The 17555-nt window shown below is 45.4% G+C and overlaps 1 protein-coding gene across 2 annotated transcripts in view; it reads right to left on the minus strand.

The window, feature by feature from the left end:
- The window catches only part of TAF2 (TATA-box binding protein associated factor 2), a 2148555-nt gene that overhangs the window by 1893312 nt on the left and 237688 nt on the right, over window positions 1-17555 (minus strand). For both annotated transcript variants that reach the window (XM_069621552.1, XM_069621551.1), the window contains exon 7: window positions 8236-8420. In XM_069621552.1, coding sequence (XP_069477653.1) covers window positions 8236-8420 — 185 coding nt within the window. The remainder of the gene's footprint in view (window positions 1-8235; window positions 8421-17555) is intronic.

A 17555-nucleotide genomic window follows, 5' to 3' on the forward strand; every position in this document is an offset into this window, starting at 1 on the left:
GCTCACCGCAACACTGCACCAAAGGTGCTGTGTGCTTCAACAGTAAAATACAGATGCCTCAGAAAGATGGAGGAAAGCAGGCTCCATCAAAGATAACCAAAAAAGGGTTTCAAGAGTCACAGAAAAAGAATGAGTAAGTTGGGAAAAAGGTTCCCACTCACTCACGAGTCAGATAAAAACCCATAAGTCCAGTAAAAAAGTGCTGGGGGACTCACCAAGTGGGGAGAATTACACACAAGATGGAAATTCTACCTAACAGATGACATCTCTCAAGGGAAAGAAGAAAGAAGAAAGAATGGCTATGAGAGCAAGGTTGGGTGTGTGAAGGATTGGATGAAATATTTTGAAGATGGATGAATGAAAGTAAGCTTAAAGGACATGATAGTCTGAGGATGTATGGATGTATATATGTATAAGTGTGAAAAGTATGAATGGGTTATTGAATAAAGCCTATATGGACGGATACAAATGAGAGGATGGGCAAACTAAAGCCGATGAGTGTGAAAACAGCAGTGCAAAGGCCACAGCAAGGCACAACAGAGGACTTCACCGTTTACCCTGCAGCAGCCATATAGTTTGAGACACAGCTTGCGCACAAGTTAAATTAACGAAAGTCTGGAACGAGCAGAGACCATTCAGCAGCATGCCGTTTATGTTATCACCTTTTTAATTAATGGGGAAAGTGACGCATACACTTTAGCTGCTCTTTCTACCAGCAGCACTGTCCTAAAATGTATGGCGTTTAGAATGCTTGGTGGAGGCAGCTTTAGATGGTGGGGGGGGTGGCTAATTCCTAGAGATACACCAGCATTGTAAATAATTATAGGCCTGTGGCGGCTGGCAATCAATATTTTGAATAAGTGACCGCTTCCCTTCAATGCAATTATAAAAACTGTGATATGAGAGACATTGGATGCGTTGAGCATCAGAGAATGGCCACTTTCTCACCTCATATTTTGAAATATTGCTGCCCTTCATGGTTTCCATCACACCCTGCATGCCAGAGCCTTGCCTCCACCAAGAAAGGCAGTCTAACTACCAACCTGGGAATTTGACAGGTTTTGCGGCAGCAAATAGTGATATACCCAAAGCAAGGCACTGGAGAAGTACAAGTTACTTACTCCTGGTAACGTTCTTTTGATTGGATGTTCCTCCCATGTATTCCTCATTTTTTGATAATTATCCTTTCAGCTTCAGCTGCTTTGGAAACATTTGACAGGGGCGCTGTGTGCCGTCTCATCGATGTCCCTCGAGGGCTTATGTTCGACTGTCGACGTCATCAGTATAAGTAGCGTACGCAGCGCCTGTTGGCTTCAGTTCTGTTTTTCCCCCTCCTGAAGAGGAATTACCAGGCATACCATAGACCGCAGGCTCCAAGAAAGTGTAAAGTGTAAGAACACTTACATTCTACGGCAGGGTAGGCTGGGAGGGGCGATGAGGAAGACGTGGGAGGAACATCCAATCAAAAGAACGTTACCAGGGGTAAGTAACTTGTTCTTCAAATGGATTGCATCCTCCCATGTATTCCTCATCTTATGATAGACTCCCAAAGCAGTAATAATTTAGTGGTGGGAGTATGAATTATATTTTGTTTTAATTGTTGTCATGGACTGAATGGAGGACAGCTTTTGCAAATTGTCCTTCCTGGCTGGAAGATTAATCCAGGTAGTAATGTCTCACAACGTGTGAATAGGCAACCAAGTGGCCAGCTAATCTGTAACATTCCCCAATAGCCAGGATGATCCATCTCAATATGGTTTGTTTTGTAACAGCTAAACCCAATTTAGGGCCTGTATAGCCAATGAATAATTGGTCATTCTCATGAAATTTAGCCGTTCTTGATATGAAAAAAACGGAGAGCACTTTTAGGTCCAGTTTATGTAATCTTTCCTCCTCTTTTCCAGGATGAGGAGGTGGATAAAGTTAGCAAAATTATGTTTTGTGACAAGTGGAAGTCGGAGACTACCTTAGGTAGAAAAGAAGGTTTCACCCTGGTAGAAAAGAGCATTTAACTCGCTTACCCTGCAGGCTGATGTTATTGCAATTAGCAAAACAGTTTTGAAGGTTGACAGTCTTAATGGGCATGAGTGTATAGGCTCAAAAGGAATGCATATTAGAAATGTTAACACCAGGTTAAGATCCCATAGAGGGACTTTGAATTGATCTGGTGGAAATACACTCGTATGACCCTTTAGGAATTGAACAATAAGAGGGATTTAAAATTATGAATCCTCCTCTGAAGAGGGCATGAAAATAGCGCTGACAGGTAATCTTTAATTGTTCCAATCTGAAGCCCACGATTTGCCAAATTAACACAAAAGAAAGCACCATATGTGTGTCACATAGAAAGGGGTGTACATTCTCATCACTGCACCAGCTGCTGAACTTGCTCCAACGGCAGCGGTGCAAAGATTTTGTTGCTGGCCTTCTGGCTGAAAGTAAATTCTCCATTACATCATCCGAGAGGTCCCAATTCTTGTATCTCAACCTCTCAGAAACCATGCATGAAGGTCGAGTCGCTTGACCTCTGGATGGAGAACCCGAGCCTCCTCTTGCGAGAAAAGGTCCTCTCTTTGTGAAAGACGTATTGGGGGGCAGGTGGCCATGTCCAGAAGGTCCGGGTACCACGCCCTGCTGGCCCAATCCGGGACATTTAAGATCATGGGTTTCGCAAACTTTCTCAACCTCCTGATCACATGAGGAATGACAGGGACTGGAGGAAACACGTACAGGAGTGGAAATTCCCAGTCCACTACAAACGTGTCCCTTAGAGCTCCTCTGGGGGAAATTCCTTAGAGCTTGAGAATTTCCCCCAGAGGAGCTCTAAGGGAGCTCCTCTGGGGGAAATTCATGTGAGACTTTGTGTAATTGAGGGAGAAGCCCAGACTGTGACGAGAGCGGCAGGTTACGCTGAGATGTTCCTGACTTGTTCGGGTGATCGTGCCCTGATCAGCCAATGGTCTAAGTAGGGGTATATGTGAATCGTGAATTCCCCCCTTCGCCCCTGAGACTCGCTGCCACCACCGCCATCAATCTGGTGAAAACACTTGTGCAGAGGTCAGCCCATTTGGCAGAATTCGAAACTGATAATGAGAACCGCCAACCTCGGGTACTTTCTTTGCTTGGGATGGATGGGCACATGAAAGTAAGCATCCTAAAGGTCCAATGACACCATCCAGTCTTGGAGTTGGAGAGCCTGAAGGATTTGGGAAAGGGTAACCATCTTGAACTTGTACTTCCTGAGGAACTTGTTCAAGTTTCTTAAATCCAAGATGGGCCTCAATCCCAAGGAGGTTGAGAAAGTTTGCGAAACCCAGAATAGTTCACACTTCTGGTTGACACTGGTTGTCAACAGATCCACTAGAGGGGGTCCCCAAAGGGTGAAGATCTCTTGAAGGACTTCCTGTGCTAGTTCCCACTCGTGGGAGACTGTTCTCTGCCTGCTCAAAGCGTCCACCGCCGTGTACTCCTCTCCGACTAGCTGTACTGCTGATAGAGAGATTCCTTCTTGAATTGCCCAGAACCAGAGCTGCATTGCTTCTCTGCACAGTGGTAGTGGCCCTACACCTTCTCTCTTGTTGAGGTAGCGCATGGCCACTGTGTTGTCCATTATCAGGACGTTCTTTCTCCGTACACAGGGCCGGAAGGCCTTCAGCGCTAGTCTGATTGCACTCAGCTCCAAAAGGTTGATGTGTAGTTTGGACTCCGATGGACAACAACCACCGAGTGTCAGGTCATTGGTGTGGGCTCCCCAGCCCATGAAGCGTCCGTCACTATAGTTCTCTCCGGCCATTGCTGCCAAAAAGATTCTGCCTCAAGAATGTTGTCCTTGCAAACCTGCCACAGAAGGTCCTGAGAGACTCTGCTTGAAACCTTCAGGTGGTCTGACATTCTGCCTGAGAATTGGGACCACTGAGTTCTGAGAGCCCATTGAAGGGATCTCATTCTGAGGCGGTCCTCTGGCACCAGAAAAATGCAATATGCCATGAGACTGAGCAACCTAAAAAAGAAATAATAATCGAAGGCCGGAAGATGCTGGGCCCTTTGGAATTTGGTGACCATCTGCAGACTATGTTGAGATCTCACCTCGGGTGGCAAGGCCTTCCTCGAAGAAGCATCCAGGCCTGCTCCAATAAATTGGAGTCTTTGAGATGGTATCATGTGAGACTTTGTGTAATTGAGGGAGAAGCCCAGACTGTGACGAGAGCGGCAGGTTACGCTGAGATGTTCCTGACTTGTTCGGGTGATCGTGCCCTGATCAGCCAATGGTCTAAGTAGGGGTAGATGTGAATCGTGAATTCCCCCCTTCGCCCCCGAGACTCGCTGCCACCACCGCCATCAATCTGGTGAAAACACTTGTGCAGAGGTCAGCCCATATGGCAGAATTCGAAACTGATAATGAGAACCGCCAACCTCGGGTACTTTCTTTGCTTGGGATGGATGGGCACATGAAATAAGCATCCTAAAGGTCCAATGACACCATCCAGTCTTGGAGTTGGAGAGCCTGAAGGATTTGGGAAAGGGTAACCATCTTGAACTTGTACTTCCTGAGGAACTTGTTCAAGTTTCTTAAATCCAAGATGGGCCTCAATCCTCCGTCCTTTTTGGGAATTAGAAAGTATGGGTAATACAAACCCTTGTTCCTCTCCGCCACAGGTACTTGTTCTATAGCACTTTTCTCTAGCAGGGTCAACATTTCCTGCACAATGAGCGGATTTGGAACTTTGAAAGATTTGGTCCCCGATGGATGATCCAGAGGCCTTTTTTGAAATGGAAGGCAGTAACCTTGGGCTGCAGTTTCCAGTGTCCAAGCATCTGAAGTAATGCCCCGCCATTCTTTCAGATGCCGAGTAAGTCTGCCTCCTACCGGCGTCTTGTGGGTCAAGGCCTCAGAGTGGTTTGGAGGCGGCTGAGGGTAAAACTACTGCTGCGTGGGTTGGTTTAGAAACCTCTCCCTCCTCCGCCACGAGGGAATCTTCTCTGACCGGCTTGTCCTTTTCCTCTTCCAATTGAGGAATGGAATCAAAAGGACTTATCCTTCCAAGAAAATGAACCGTAGTAGGGGTGTTGAGGCTGTCTAATGGCGGTGCTAAGGGGTTTAGCCACCGCTTTCGAGGTCTGAAGCTTTTGCAAACTCTCATCAGCCTAGCTGCCAAACAGCCTTTAGCCGTCAAAGGTTATGTTGAGGAGTCTAGACTGCACATCTGGTGCAAATTCAGACTTCCTAAACCACGCAAATCGGTTTAACACTGTGCCAGTTGCCATGAATCTGCTGATGCGGTCAGCAGTATCCAGACCTGACTGAAGGCATTCAACCATTGCCTCCTTACCATCCTTGATTGCCAGAAAGCCGTCTTTCTTCGCCTTAAGGAATGTGGTCCTACGGGGTAAACATAAACCTTGACAAGGTACAAGTTGCGTTAATGTCATTCTGCCAGAAGCAAATATTTTTCTCGCCCAGGCATCCACGGTCTTATCATCCCTATCAGGAGGGATGGATGGGTATGCCGACTGCTTGGTAGATGTAGCAGCCTGAACCACCAAACCTTCTGGTGTTGAATGTTTTGTCAAATACTCTGGGATGCTGCTGAATGGTCTATATTCACTGCAGCCGTAGTCTCTGGTGTCTCCTAATTAGCTTAGACCCTTTTTTGTAGTGCCGTGTAAAATGGCAAAATTTGATCTTTTTGGGAACCCCGAGCCAAAATATCTTCAGGTCATCCTGCGCAAAAGATGGAGTAGGCAACCTAAAAACTCACACCTTACTCATCAGTTTCCTATATGAAGAGTCGGCGTGGTCAGTAGGATCTTGTTTGCCAAAATCCAGTTCGGAGAGGCATCTAAACCACTGGCCGGCTGAAGGTTATCATACAAGTCCTTTAGTCTAGACTCTTCAGAGATAAATACATCTGGCATATTAGGGGTAGCATATTGTAACCCAAATGGTGGTGTCGTCATCTGAAGGTTCATTATCTTCATAGATGGAAGTTAAAGATTTTTAAACAAAATCTTTCTTGGGCAAAGGTCTGAAAACCTTTGAAAACCTTTTCCTGGGTTACCACTGGCTTCGACAATTTCGAAAGTAATCGTCGACAACAACTTCGAAGTCGGAGAGGATTTTGTCTGAGTCGACTTTGATTCTAGTTGTCAACGGCTCGGACGCCAACGTTGTTGACTTCTTATGCTTTTTCGAAGGAACCCTCGATGGACTGGATTCCTGGCTTGTGGAAGCCCTCGACGGTTTCTCTGGAACAAGATTTTCTCAATTACCGGCTTATGTCTCGGTTTCGAAGATTTTGTCTTCAACTTCCCTTTGTCATCTTTATGCAGATCAACAGGGGCATGGGCTTTCTGCTTGTCCTACGAATGGGTTGAGACGGATTCTCGAAGATTTTAAGCATTTCATTACGAAACACATCCCATTTTGCTGGGGAGTCCGACTGAGTTGGACATTTGATTCCCTCAGCCGAGTGATCACCAGAGGTCGAAGGTGACCTGTGATGCCGTTTCTTGGCCTTCTTAGAAGAAAAAGAAGAATGGCGTGATCGACTTCTCGATCGAGGCGTTTAGATTCTTTTCATCAAGACAAATCCCTCAACTCATCGGTCTTTCTCTATGAGCTCTTTGAAGGAGACTTCGAAGGCAACCTCCCCACTGCCAATTTACCTTTAGGCTCCCTTAGAGCCCTTTCAGTCATCGCCTGACAAGAGTTACAGTCGGAGGTATGGTGACCGGCACCAATGCACCACAGACATTTGCGGTGGGGGTCGGTGATCGACATCTTAGATCCACGGTCTTGGCACTTCTTGAAATCTGTCTTAGACATTGATGGAGCCGACGGGTAAGACATTTTCATAGATCGAAAATAACTATCGAAGTTCACAGAAGACCTGAAGCGCACCATCATTCTTCAAAGCTTTAGCTCAGAAAAACAGAACTGAGGGCAACGGTCGCTGCATGTGCTACATAAACTGAAAATTACGTCGACAGTCGAACGGAGGCCCTCGTGGGACATCGACTCGATGAGACGGCACACAGCACCACCTGTCGATTGATTTGCCAAAGTAGCTGAAGCTGGAAGGATAATTATCATAAGATAAGGAATACATGGGAGGACACAATCTATTCGAAAGCTGGGTCTCTGTATTTAGCGCAAAGGAAACTACTACTCCCTGAGCATCTGACAGGCTTGATATTAGACCGCAATATTGTTGTGGTGTTTCTATGTACAATGCTCAATACCACTGTGTGCCAGGGATAAAAAATACAGGCAAAGCATTTTAAATCCCCCTGCAAAGAGTTATCTCGCCCATCCTCTATGCTTTGATTGATCCACCTATCATGGCCGAAGAAGGGCAGCACAGCTGATAGATGGTGGTGTGCCGAAACTCATAAAATGCTAACCTCAGTGTTTCACCAGCACACAGAAATACGGAAGGCTTACTTAACAAAAAACATCATAGTGACTCTAAATGGTGTAACTCTGTAAAGGAAGCATATATGTTGCAAAACGGGGAAAACCATGATTGAGCTGAGTTTGGGAAAATTGACAAAGTGTCACATTTTTGCCCCGGAACAGTTTACTGTTTCAGGGTGAAGGCATCTGAAAGTTGCTTGCTTCTTGTTTCCAAAGCAGTTTAGCTGCATAATTTAGTTTTTGTCCCAAACTATTGAATCAAGCATTAAAAATCAGAACATGGAAAAATGTACAGAGTGCACATGTTTAGGCCCATAGACTAGAACAAAAGTTATTGCCTAATCATTCAATTTGCTTCCTCTCTTACCCAGGCAATCAAGTCTTCTGGGATCAGCTATGCACGCCATGTTATGCACCGATTAGGATCTGTAATGATGTAGCCTCCTTTCCCTTCTAAGAACTGGATTCTTTGCAGCGCTCATATGCCCACGGGTTTAAATATGCATTAACAGAACGTGGTATTTTCTGCCTTGTACAGCTGGTTTATAAAGGATTAGGACCTCCACTTAAGCTAATATACTCCCACACTAATATGCCTGTTAGCCAATCCAATTCTAACACATTGGTGTCATTCATTCAATCAGCTGCACAGGGCGACCTGTTTATTTCCATTGAAATCAAGCCAGCATTACTCTGTCAGCACTGCACTAATAATCAGGTGTTAGGCTGAGAAAACTGTTAATGTTTCACTTTTAAAGAGGAAACGGAAGACCAGTGCTGCCCATTTTAGCATCTTAGCGACATTCCAGGACTCTTACCTGAAAATACTAATTGAAGCATAAGCAGCGACATCGACGTAGGCTTCATCTATGAAGACTGTCTTAAAACAGGAGTAAGGATAGCGACAGGTGAGAATCTCTTCATAGAATTCAAATACCTCATGGAGGTAAGATGTTGTATGCTTCAGCAGAGGAAGAAGCTGTGGTAAACAAAAATGAGTAACCTGAAAGAAATAGCAGTTCATTAGGAATAGCAGGAGAAAAATCAGATGCATTTCTTTGCAAGAAAATAAACAATATTAAGGTTTCCTGGATAAAGAGTCTTAAAATTATTGGAAAAGGGTCTGCATGATAACCACTTAACGTGCACAACGTTCGTCTTTCAGGAGAAGTAGCAACCTGATCAAACAACTCTTTTTTTATTACATTTCTTGATCAGCAATGAAACAGTACATCCAAAATTACTTCAGCATAAAACAGCAAAATGCACACATTTGGGCCAACAAAAGATGCATTAATAAGGACAGACCGCTGCTTAAAGCGGACTGTAAAAAGACAATGGGCCTCATTACGACCCTGCGGCTCTGGAAACAACGGTGGCGGTAAACCCACTGCCACCGTTGTTTCCGGACCGGCAGTTTAAGAGTTCTGCAGGCGGGTGGTGTCACTCCCGCCAGGAAACTAATTGTTTCCAGGGGTGAACTTGGGCCTACTATTTAGACCCAGTAGTGTTTAATGTTGGCACTCTGGGCCAAATTTCTAAAAATGTGTACTTTTCCTCCCTCCTGTAGACTATTACATAGTACCTAGTACCTCCCTATTAGGGGTTGCTTAACATGGTGTGTGGCACGAGTGGCTATCAATCATAACCAATCACTATGTTGGAATCCCCCTTTACAGTAAGGGCAGTGAGGAGTTTTCCTTTTATTTTAAAAAAAGCTGAGTTGAATTCTGTCCTCTAGTCCGAGATTATATATATCTCCAGATAATGTAATAGTGAGAGTATTTTACTCCCCATTTTTAAACTTTGAGAGTAAATGTGATTTCAAGAGAGTAAAAATGACTTTTCTCCTTTGCAAGTAAAATGTATGTGTAATCCAGCCAACGTGTGCAAAAACTGTATGGAAATCATTACTATGTGGCAGCTTTCTGCATCGTGACATATTGCACCTTTCATTATTTCTCTAAGGTCTGGCCATCTGATCTCTCCTCTATATATTTAAATGTTGAAAACACAAAAATCTAGCCAATTATAGTAAAGCAAACATGAATTGCATTGTGTTTCGAGGTTCGATAGCAGAATTGTCTTTTCATGTTTAACGAAAGTCCTAATTTCCTCGAGATATCACTACCTAATGGTATGCCAATGTTATGATACAACAGTGCAGCGGCAAGTACTCCATGCTAAATTGTATATCTAATCTCATGGTCAAATGGTTAAATAGCGCTGTTGGCAAATGTTGTACATAGAACATATTTATGACAATTATCACCGAACCGTAGTCGGTACGCTTTTATCGACCTCGAAAGGATGAAAGGCTGAGTTTGCCTTGGTGGGATTCAAACCTGCAACCTACAGATCACGCACAGATCGCAGCAATGAGCGCTCAGCTGGCTGACCTACCTTCTTGGCTAACATCCTTCAGAGGTCGGTAAACTGAGTTTCGACTGAGGTATAATAATCACAGTGCCTAGATGTTGGATGAACCATGTTTGAAGGGCTACATGAAGTTAAATACCTACCTGGATTATCACAGGGACAGGTTTTGCAGAGTTTCTATTTCAATTACAAATGTAGCTTTAATTTTGTTTGTTAATTTGTTTGTTTTTGAACAGCGCTTGCACTTCCTGGAGAGTCAGGTTTTGGATGTTTTAATTGTAGTCTTGAAGATCTGAGAGGCTATAACACCTGTGATTGGTGTAATGGCAATCACTGACCCTTGAGCAAAGACTCTGCTGCCACTGACCATTCATAGTAATGTACCCCATTGACTGCAAGGTTGAATGGATGTAAACTAGAATGTGCATACTCCTCATTTTACACACTATTTGTATAATTGGAGTGTAAATTAAAGTGGAAAAATGATCTGGCCTCACGTGATTATGCACACAGCACAGGAAACTCTAAAAAATACAATTCTGTAATAGTGGTTTGCTTTTATTGGAGAAAAAAACATAATTTGATACAAAAGGTTAATTATTAATTGCAACTTAAATTTCCATCTTATTAATTATACAATCCTAAAATGCTAGGAAAATTAATATGCACAGTGCTTCTGTTTGCTTCATGAGCATCAACACAGTAGAAACTGAATGGAAAGAAATCATTCCTTTTATCACATTGTGCAGTTTCTTTTTTTTTAAAGGCTACATTAGAGAACACTCGTTCTGGTTTCTGTCAAGTAACCTGACCTTTGTACTGCCCTCTGCTCTAAACTTGTGTGTAAATGTACCCAGAAAAATAATAAAGTGGTCGTATTTACAAGATTTTCATGCGTAAAAAGGCCTAGTACGCATCTTATCTGGAGGCCGTTATATATAAAAAGAATTTCAAATGTGCGGGTGCACACTCTGGTTTCTGGCTCAGTTACCTTCGACAGTCCAGGTGATCTCCTCCAAGCACTTTCATGCCTCTTCCACTGTGGAAGGTTACTGAGCTAACCCAGTCACGCATGACCCTTAGCTGAGCTGCTCAGTAGTATCTATGGTTATCCAGGAGTGCCATTCGCCCTCTGTCCCTGGGTGCGAATAGTAGCTTTGTTGATTCAGATTTTTTTCCCCCCTTTGCAGACATAGCCCAAGAGTACCTCTGCAATGCTAGCAGTGCTAGCAGGGCACGGCCTGATACAGTGGACGGGAGAGCCTGAAAGTGGTATAGCAATCCTCATCTTGATCGCAGAGACCCTCCCAAACCATTAGACTGCTTTCACCCCCTCCGCCCCGTCCCCGCCAGGAGCACAGGTCTGATTTAATGGTGCCAAACAGGCCAGAATAGTTCGCTCGGTACAGGTGACCACACCAGAGAGCGAGATAAACCGCTTAGTATTTCAGCTTCCCCAACTAAAGGGAGCAACCTGCTTCAAAATCCAGAGCGTCTCATCCCGACATGATATATTTAATGCCTCGCTCTTGCTAAGATTCACCTTAAACCCTGATAGCCAACTAAATGATTCTAGGATCTGCATCAGCACGGGACCGAGATATCAGCCCTCAACAGAGTTAGGATCATGTCATCTGCAAAATGCGCAATTGTGTGCCTCATCCTAAATGGAATACGATCCTCGGCTCTAATCCGCACCACAAGCAGTTCCACCGCCAGCTCAAATAGAAGAGGCGAGAGGAGGCTTCCGTGCCTGGTGCCTCTAGAAAGCTTAAATCCCTGCGTGATCCCCAGCAATGAGGCCTCAAGCATATTCACCTGTCTACACGTTGCCTGCACCGCCCGAAAGGACTTAAAAATATATTTTACAGGGCCTGCGGTAACAGCCATGTAGTTATGGTTAAGTTGCTCAACCCACAGGAAGAGCACTTTTTGGGCGGCTTATAACTTTGCCCCACTGAATGAATCCTCACAAAACTTTGCAAAAAAAGTATATGGTCCCGTCAGATTGATCCTGCAAATTTTGGTGAAGTTCCGTTAAGGGGGGCAAAGTTATAGGCGGGTCCCAAAATGTGCAGTTTTTCCCATACAGGCAATGGAAGAAAAAAAATTTGCTCACGTCTACAGCCCAAACCGATGGATGGATTTTCACCAAATATGCGACAGGAGCGGCGGCTTGGTCCCGAAAGCATGCTTTTGTAAATTTGGTGTGACTCGGTCCAGTCGTCTTTTTTAATACTACCAAAAAGTAGGTAAAAAATACAGCGATATCTGAGTTTGGTCCATTGACTCACTTCCCTGTTCGGTCCACAGTCTGGCCTCCGATGGGCATAGGGGCTGACGTGATATCCGCGGAGATTGGGTGAACCCGCTGACTGGTCAATAAAAAACATCAAGTGCGTCAGATTTTTGGAAACGCCCGCCATGTTGGATTTGCTGACAGCACCATTGTCCACAAACATCGCAGTGAAAACATATTAAAAAATACAACACTTACGAAAGTTTGCCAACCGGTTTTAGACCTAGATATGAATGTTTTCACAAAGTTTGGAGTGATATTGTCAAGAGGGGGCAAAATAAGAGGGGGATTGCAATATTTTTAGATGGCTTATAACTTTGTTGCCTTTTGACGAATTTGTAGAAAAGTTTTCAAACAGATTATAGACCCAACCTTGAATGTTTGTGCACAGTCTAAATGGATTTCATCAAGTGGTGGTTAAGTTATAGACTGTTTTATGTATGTACATTTTGACAATTTCCAAAAAATAAAATATGGGAGCATTTGCAGCGACTTGAAAGCATGGTTTTGCAAATCTATCTGTGTTTTATTTTTTTTAAAGTGTCATAATGTAGATACAAAAACAAGTGATATACCTTTGGTGACTGAGGTATAGCCTGTGGCCATGGGCAGTGGTCAGATTGTCTGGGTCATTGCCTAAGATGATGATGCCCATCAAAGGAACTCCTGCATGGGACGAGGCGGTGATGGACGAAGCAGAATGTAGGAGGATAGAGGATTTAAAGAATTCGTTACTTCAGTAACGAAAGGGGGGAAATGTAGGGGAGGATTGGTCCAGGAGACCCCTCTCGCCTGCGTTTTCTCCCCAGGTGAGGGCAATGGCTCATTGGGCGTCCCCTCATGCCACCCGGGCCCAGGTGGTGGAGGGTTCACCCGCTGGAGACATTGCCCACATGTATTGATTGTCCACACGTATTGATTGCCCACACGTATTGATTGTCCACACGTATTGATTGCCCACACGCATTGCTTGCCTACACGTATTGAAAATTTAGCTAGGCCCAGAAACCATTTTGTCTGGTAAAAATGGTGTGAGCTCAGCGCACTGTAGCGCGGCCCCCACCCTTGGAGGGTTTCAGTCATCCTTGTTGCCGCAGCACCCTGGCAGATCCGCTGCGAGCACGTTCCCACGAACAAGACGGACATGAGCTAACGTAATACACTAACATTGTAACAGTTCACCTCCCGCAGTGTACTATCTCTCCCAGCATGACCCGGCCAGCAGGCCTGGACAATGAAAAGAACGGTAAAGTGGTCATCAGATGGCAGACAGTCTTTATATATATATAAATGTCAAGACCACTCGCAAAGTATGCTTTCTTCCACAAACCCTCTTATATTACAAAAGCCTGTAGAATGTATAAACATAAGAAAGCATGCTTCCATGATATAAGCAATGGCGAGCCCACACCATTGCAGTTGGACGCTAACAAAGGAGCGCTCCAGGGGTCTGGTTGTTACGTGTATCACTGGGAAACCTACCCTCCGAGGGTTTGCGCCATAACCAAGCTAATGCTGCTAGAGTACACGAGAAGACGAATGTAACTATACTATGGGCTCATGTGAAGGATGCGCGAGAATGCACTCGTTATGTGTGTATATTTAAGCCCCTTATGTGCCACCACCGTCACGTACAGTGGCGGGTCATTTTCTATGTACTCCACCAACCCGAATACTACCTCATTTACTGTAAATGTATATGCATGTAACTAAAATACTGTAGCTGTTAAGACATAGCGTACGAATACGGTGCTCAGCCTGGGTATAATCGAGACACATCCAGCAAAGCTTAAATGCATGTTTTGTATTGCTTACAATAAGTATTATAGAGTGTTCAAATGTCTGTGATGTTTTTACCTAAATCGGCAACACACGAGGGAGATACCTTTGTGAAATACGTGCAAGGCCATTCCCCCTCCCACCCTGTGAAGGCTGCCAAGGCATGAGAGCAGAGACCGCGCCGCGCTGCTTTACCTCCCCCAACCAGACTGGAGCCGCTTCAAAGACTTGTAACCCCCTCTGTAGCACCCAAGGCCGCCACCCGCCACCTGCATTATTTACAGCACAGCAGTAAACCTCTGCCCGAACACACGCGCCCCCTCGTAAACCTCGCAACCCACCGGACCATCTCAGACTTATGGCCCTGTGCAATCAGGACACCCAACACTCTGACAACACACAGCGGAACATCCATAACAACTTCTAACAAGGCAGGAAGGCCTGTACCGCCCGTCCCAGGCCCTGAAGCTTAGCCCCTCGACCTATGGCCCCGGTCAACAGGACACTGGTAACCATGTCCTGACGTATTACCTCCAGACCCCTCACAAGGTGCATTCCTCCTGTGTTGCGTTAACCTGTAGTATAACCTATTGGAAGATTTACTAAAGAAGATAACATTGAAATGGTTGAATGACTGCGGTGTGCATGGCCTAGGGCAAATAAGTCAGGAAAAGACATTCATCTCTAACACTGGCCGCGATGGCACAACAACACCGCCCGGATGAACTCTGCCACCCTGCCAGGCCCAGCCCAACCCACGAGGCTGACCAGTGACGTCTTCCAGCCGAAGCCAACCACATCACAGCAGCACCTATAGTTAGTCGTCGCCATCCAATCCCCTTGAACTTGTGCCCCCTATAGTGTGTAGGTTCTTATGACGTTTTTTGTAAATATATACGCCTGTCTTTGCTATTGTCAGACAGAGCGCTCTCGGAGTTTTGCAGAGTCCTTTGCATGCCCTATTCTGATTGATAAACTCCCATTTACGCTCACCCGCACTCTGTCTTGGCCTTATTCCCGTTTTGGGAGAGTCTTTCATTGTCTCTCATTGCGGGGAGGATCGTGCTGTTTGGGGACGCTTGCTTTCAGTGGTGACCCCGATAGCGTGATTTTTATTCCTTCCTAACTCCTTATAACCGTCCCCTTTTGGCACGAGAATCTCCGGTCGAAAAGGGATACGCACGGTGAGCCGGCTCCGGGAGGCTGCCCGCCAACGGCGACCGGTACACTAAGAAGTGCGCACTCAATAGAGAGGGGGTACGGGATCCCGGTTGAAAAATCCCCTTTGAGTACCGCTTGCCGGAGCCGGGGCTGACTGTAGAGCTGACGGCGACACTGCCTGGACGGACCCAGTTTCGGAGACTATCGGTTCAAGACGGGCACGTGAGTACTGAGTGCGAGCGATTCTAAAGGGAGCGGGGAAAGAAGTGTAAGACAGATAACGAGAAGGGGGGGTACGCAGATCTTCTAAGGATCATCTTAAATTTTCTTTGCTTTTTCTTTGCATATGGCCATTAGGATCAAGAGGTGAATAAGAGATAAAAGTGACGGGAACCTAGCTCCGAAAGGGGGTGGAAGGCGGCGCCGCATAGTGCTATCTTGACTAGTACTGGGAATATATGAAGAAGTGGAGTATAAAATAAAATTGTCCAGCAAAAGGGGACGCTGAGAGTACATTAGTGACCGCTATTACTTTTTTCCTTTCTTTTCTTTAAGGGTAGGGGGGAGAATAAAGAACTGTGATTACCACAAACTTAGGGAGACAGTAAGAGAAAAAGAGTCCCACTAGAAGGGGGGAAAACAGGTTAATATCTATATATATATGGGCACCTAGATATTCAAATAAGACGAACAGGGACAGCCGGCTAGGGAGGAAAGGGAGGGCAGCTTGAATGGTGAATTGAGTGGTGCCAAGAGGTGTGTGCACCTCGTATGTGCTAGAAGACATTTTGATGTTGTGAATGTGTACAGCGGTTATACATGCATAATAGTTAAATGGTCATGGTAAGTGTGGTTGGATAAAACTTTTTTTTTCCCTTTTAAGATAACGCCAATATAGTGAAGTGAGTGAGTACCTTTTTGATTTTCCAGGCTGACATTGTCAAAATAAAGGATGGGTTGCTCTTGTATGTGCCCCCCAAAGAGAACAGAATAGACATTGTGTACGGCCAGTTTTGTATTGTGCAGTCAGGGAGGAGGGGAGCACAAAGGGACCCAACATTGAATGTGAAGTAAAATATAAAGAATACATTGATACTACATTTACGTTGTAGTTGCAAACACACTGAGACACACCAGCACTAGGAGGGCACAGAGATGGGGGCTGAAACACCCTTATCACATATTTGTAAGAATCTCCCGGGATACGTGGAGCGGATTAAAAAATATCACGACCAATGGGTGACCGAGCTAAAGGGGGAGGGGTTACCTCAGATTTGGCCCCAGGGAGGGTCGTTTGATAAGTGTTCTGGATACGGTGGCCACATGCATTTTTCTAAAATACAAAGGAAAGCAGCTGCAAAACAGGAGGGAAATATTAGATCTTTGGAGGTTATTTGAAGAGATACCACCGCCTAAAACACCAGCATTAAATCCTGATCTCCCGTCCACCACAGACAATCCACTACTAATACAAAGAGATGTCAAAGAAGGGTCAAGTGTAGCGCCACCGGTAGAGGTAATAAGTTTGTACCCGATATTAAAGAAGCCTGTGCCCGCAGAGGGGTACAGTGACCCCACTTACATACCTCCGCCGAAAGATACTACACCCCACCGGCCCACGGCACCTCCGCCATATGAAAGCACGAGGGAGCGAGCCCAGGCAGGCACACAAAGGGTAGATATAGAGAAGCTCACAGATGATTTAGAATCAAGACTGTCGATAGCAAAGGATGAGCTCTCAAGGATAAAAGACATATGCGAACGAACAGCACTAGATGCTACTAGATCAGGGCGTACGTCCAGAACACCAGGTGAAAGTAGAAAGCCCGAAGAGGGGTGGAAAAAGGGCGAGATTCTGTTCAGAATTGAGGAAGAACCAACGCGAATAATAGAAGTAGGGCCCCAAGAAGGAGATGTTGTAAACGAAGAAAGGCTTGGGGGAATTAGAGAGGAATTGCTGTGTGATATAAGGGATGAGTTAGAAGAAAGCGACAGGTTGAGTATGGCGGTGGGAGGGGGAAGCGAGGGGGAGGAAGGTACATGTTCAATGAGAACCCTGGATGATGAGTGGACGGGGCGACTAAGGAACAGAGTGGGAAAAATGGCATCACTGGGAACATCAGCAGCCAAAACGGGTCCGGACGCAACGGCGAAAGGAAGGCTACAGCTCCCGTTGATACACAGGGGAGGAGGGAGGCCTAACTATATCCCATGGGCACAGATGGACAAAGCCAATTTATTAAAGCTATTGCCCCCGTTGTCAGGAGGGGCAAGTAAGTGGATATATGCCTTTGAGAAACATACTGCTGGGGTACCCCTAGCCATAGGAGATGTAAAGAGTCTACTCGTATCAGCAGTGGGCGATCAGGCTGAAAGGGTATGGGTTAAGGCCGGTTTTCCGGGAGTAACACTAGACTGTGACCGCCATGATGGGGCCTCCTTTAACACTGTGCGTGCTAGGGTGTGGGATGCCTTACGCGACACATTCCCAGATACACCGGACTTACAGTCAGTGATGCA

This window comes from Ambystoma mexicanum, chromosome 5q (assembly GCF_040938575.1).
Source record: "Ambystoma mexicanum isolate Mex_15411 chromosome 5q, UKY_AmexF1_1, whole genome shotgun sequence".
NCBI lineage: Eukaryota > Metazoa > Chordata > Amphibia > Caudata > Ambystomatidae > Ambystoma > Ambystoma mexicanum.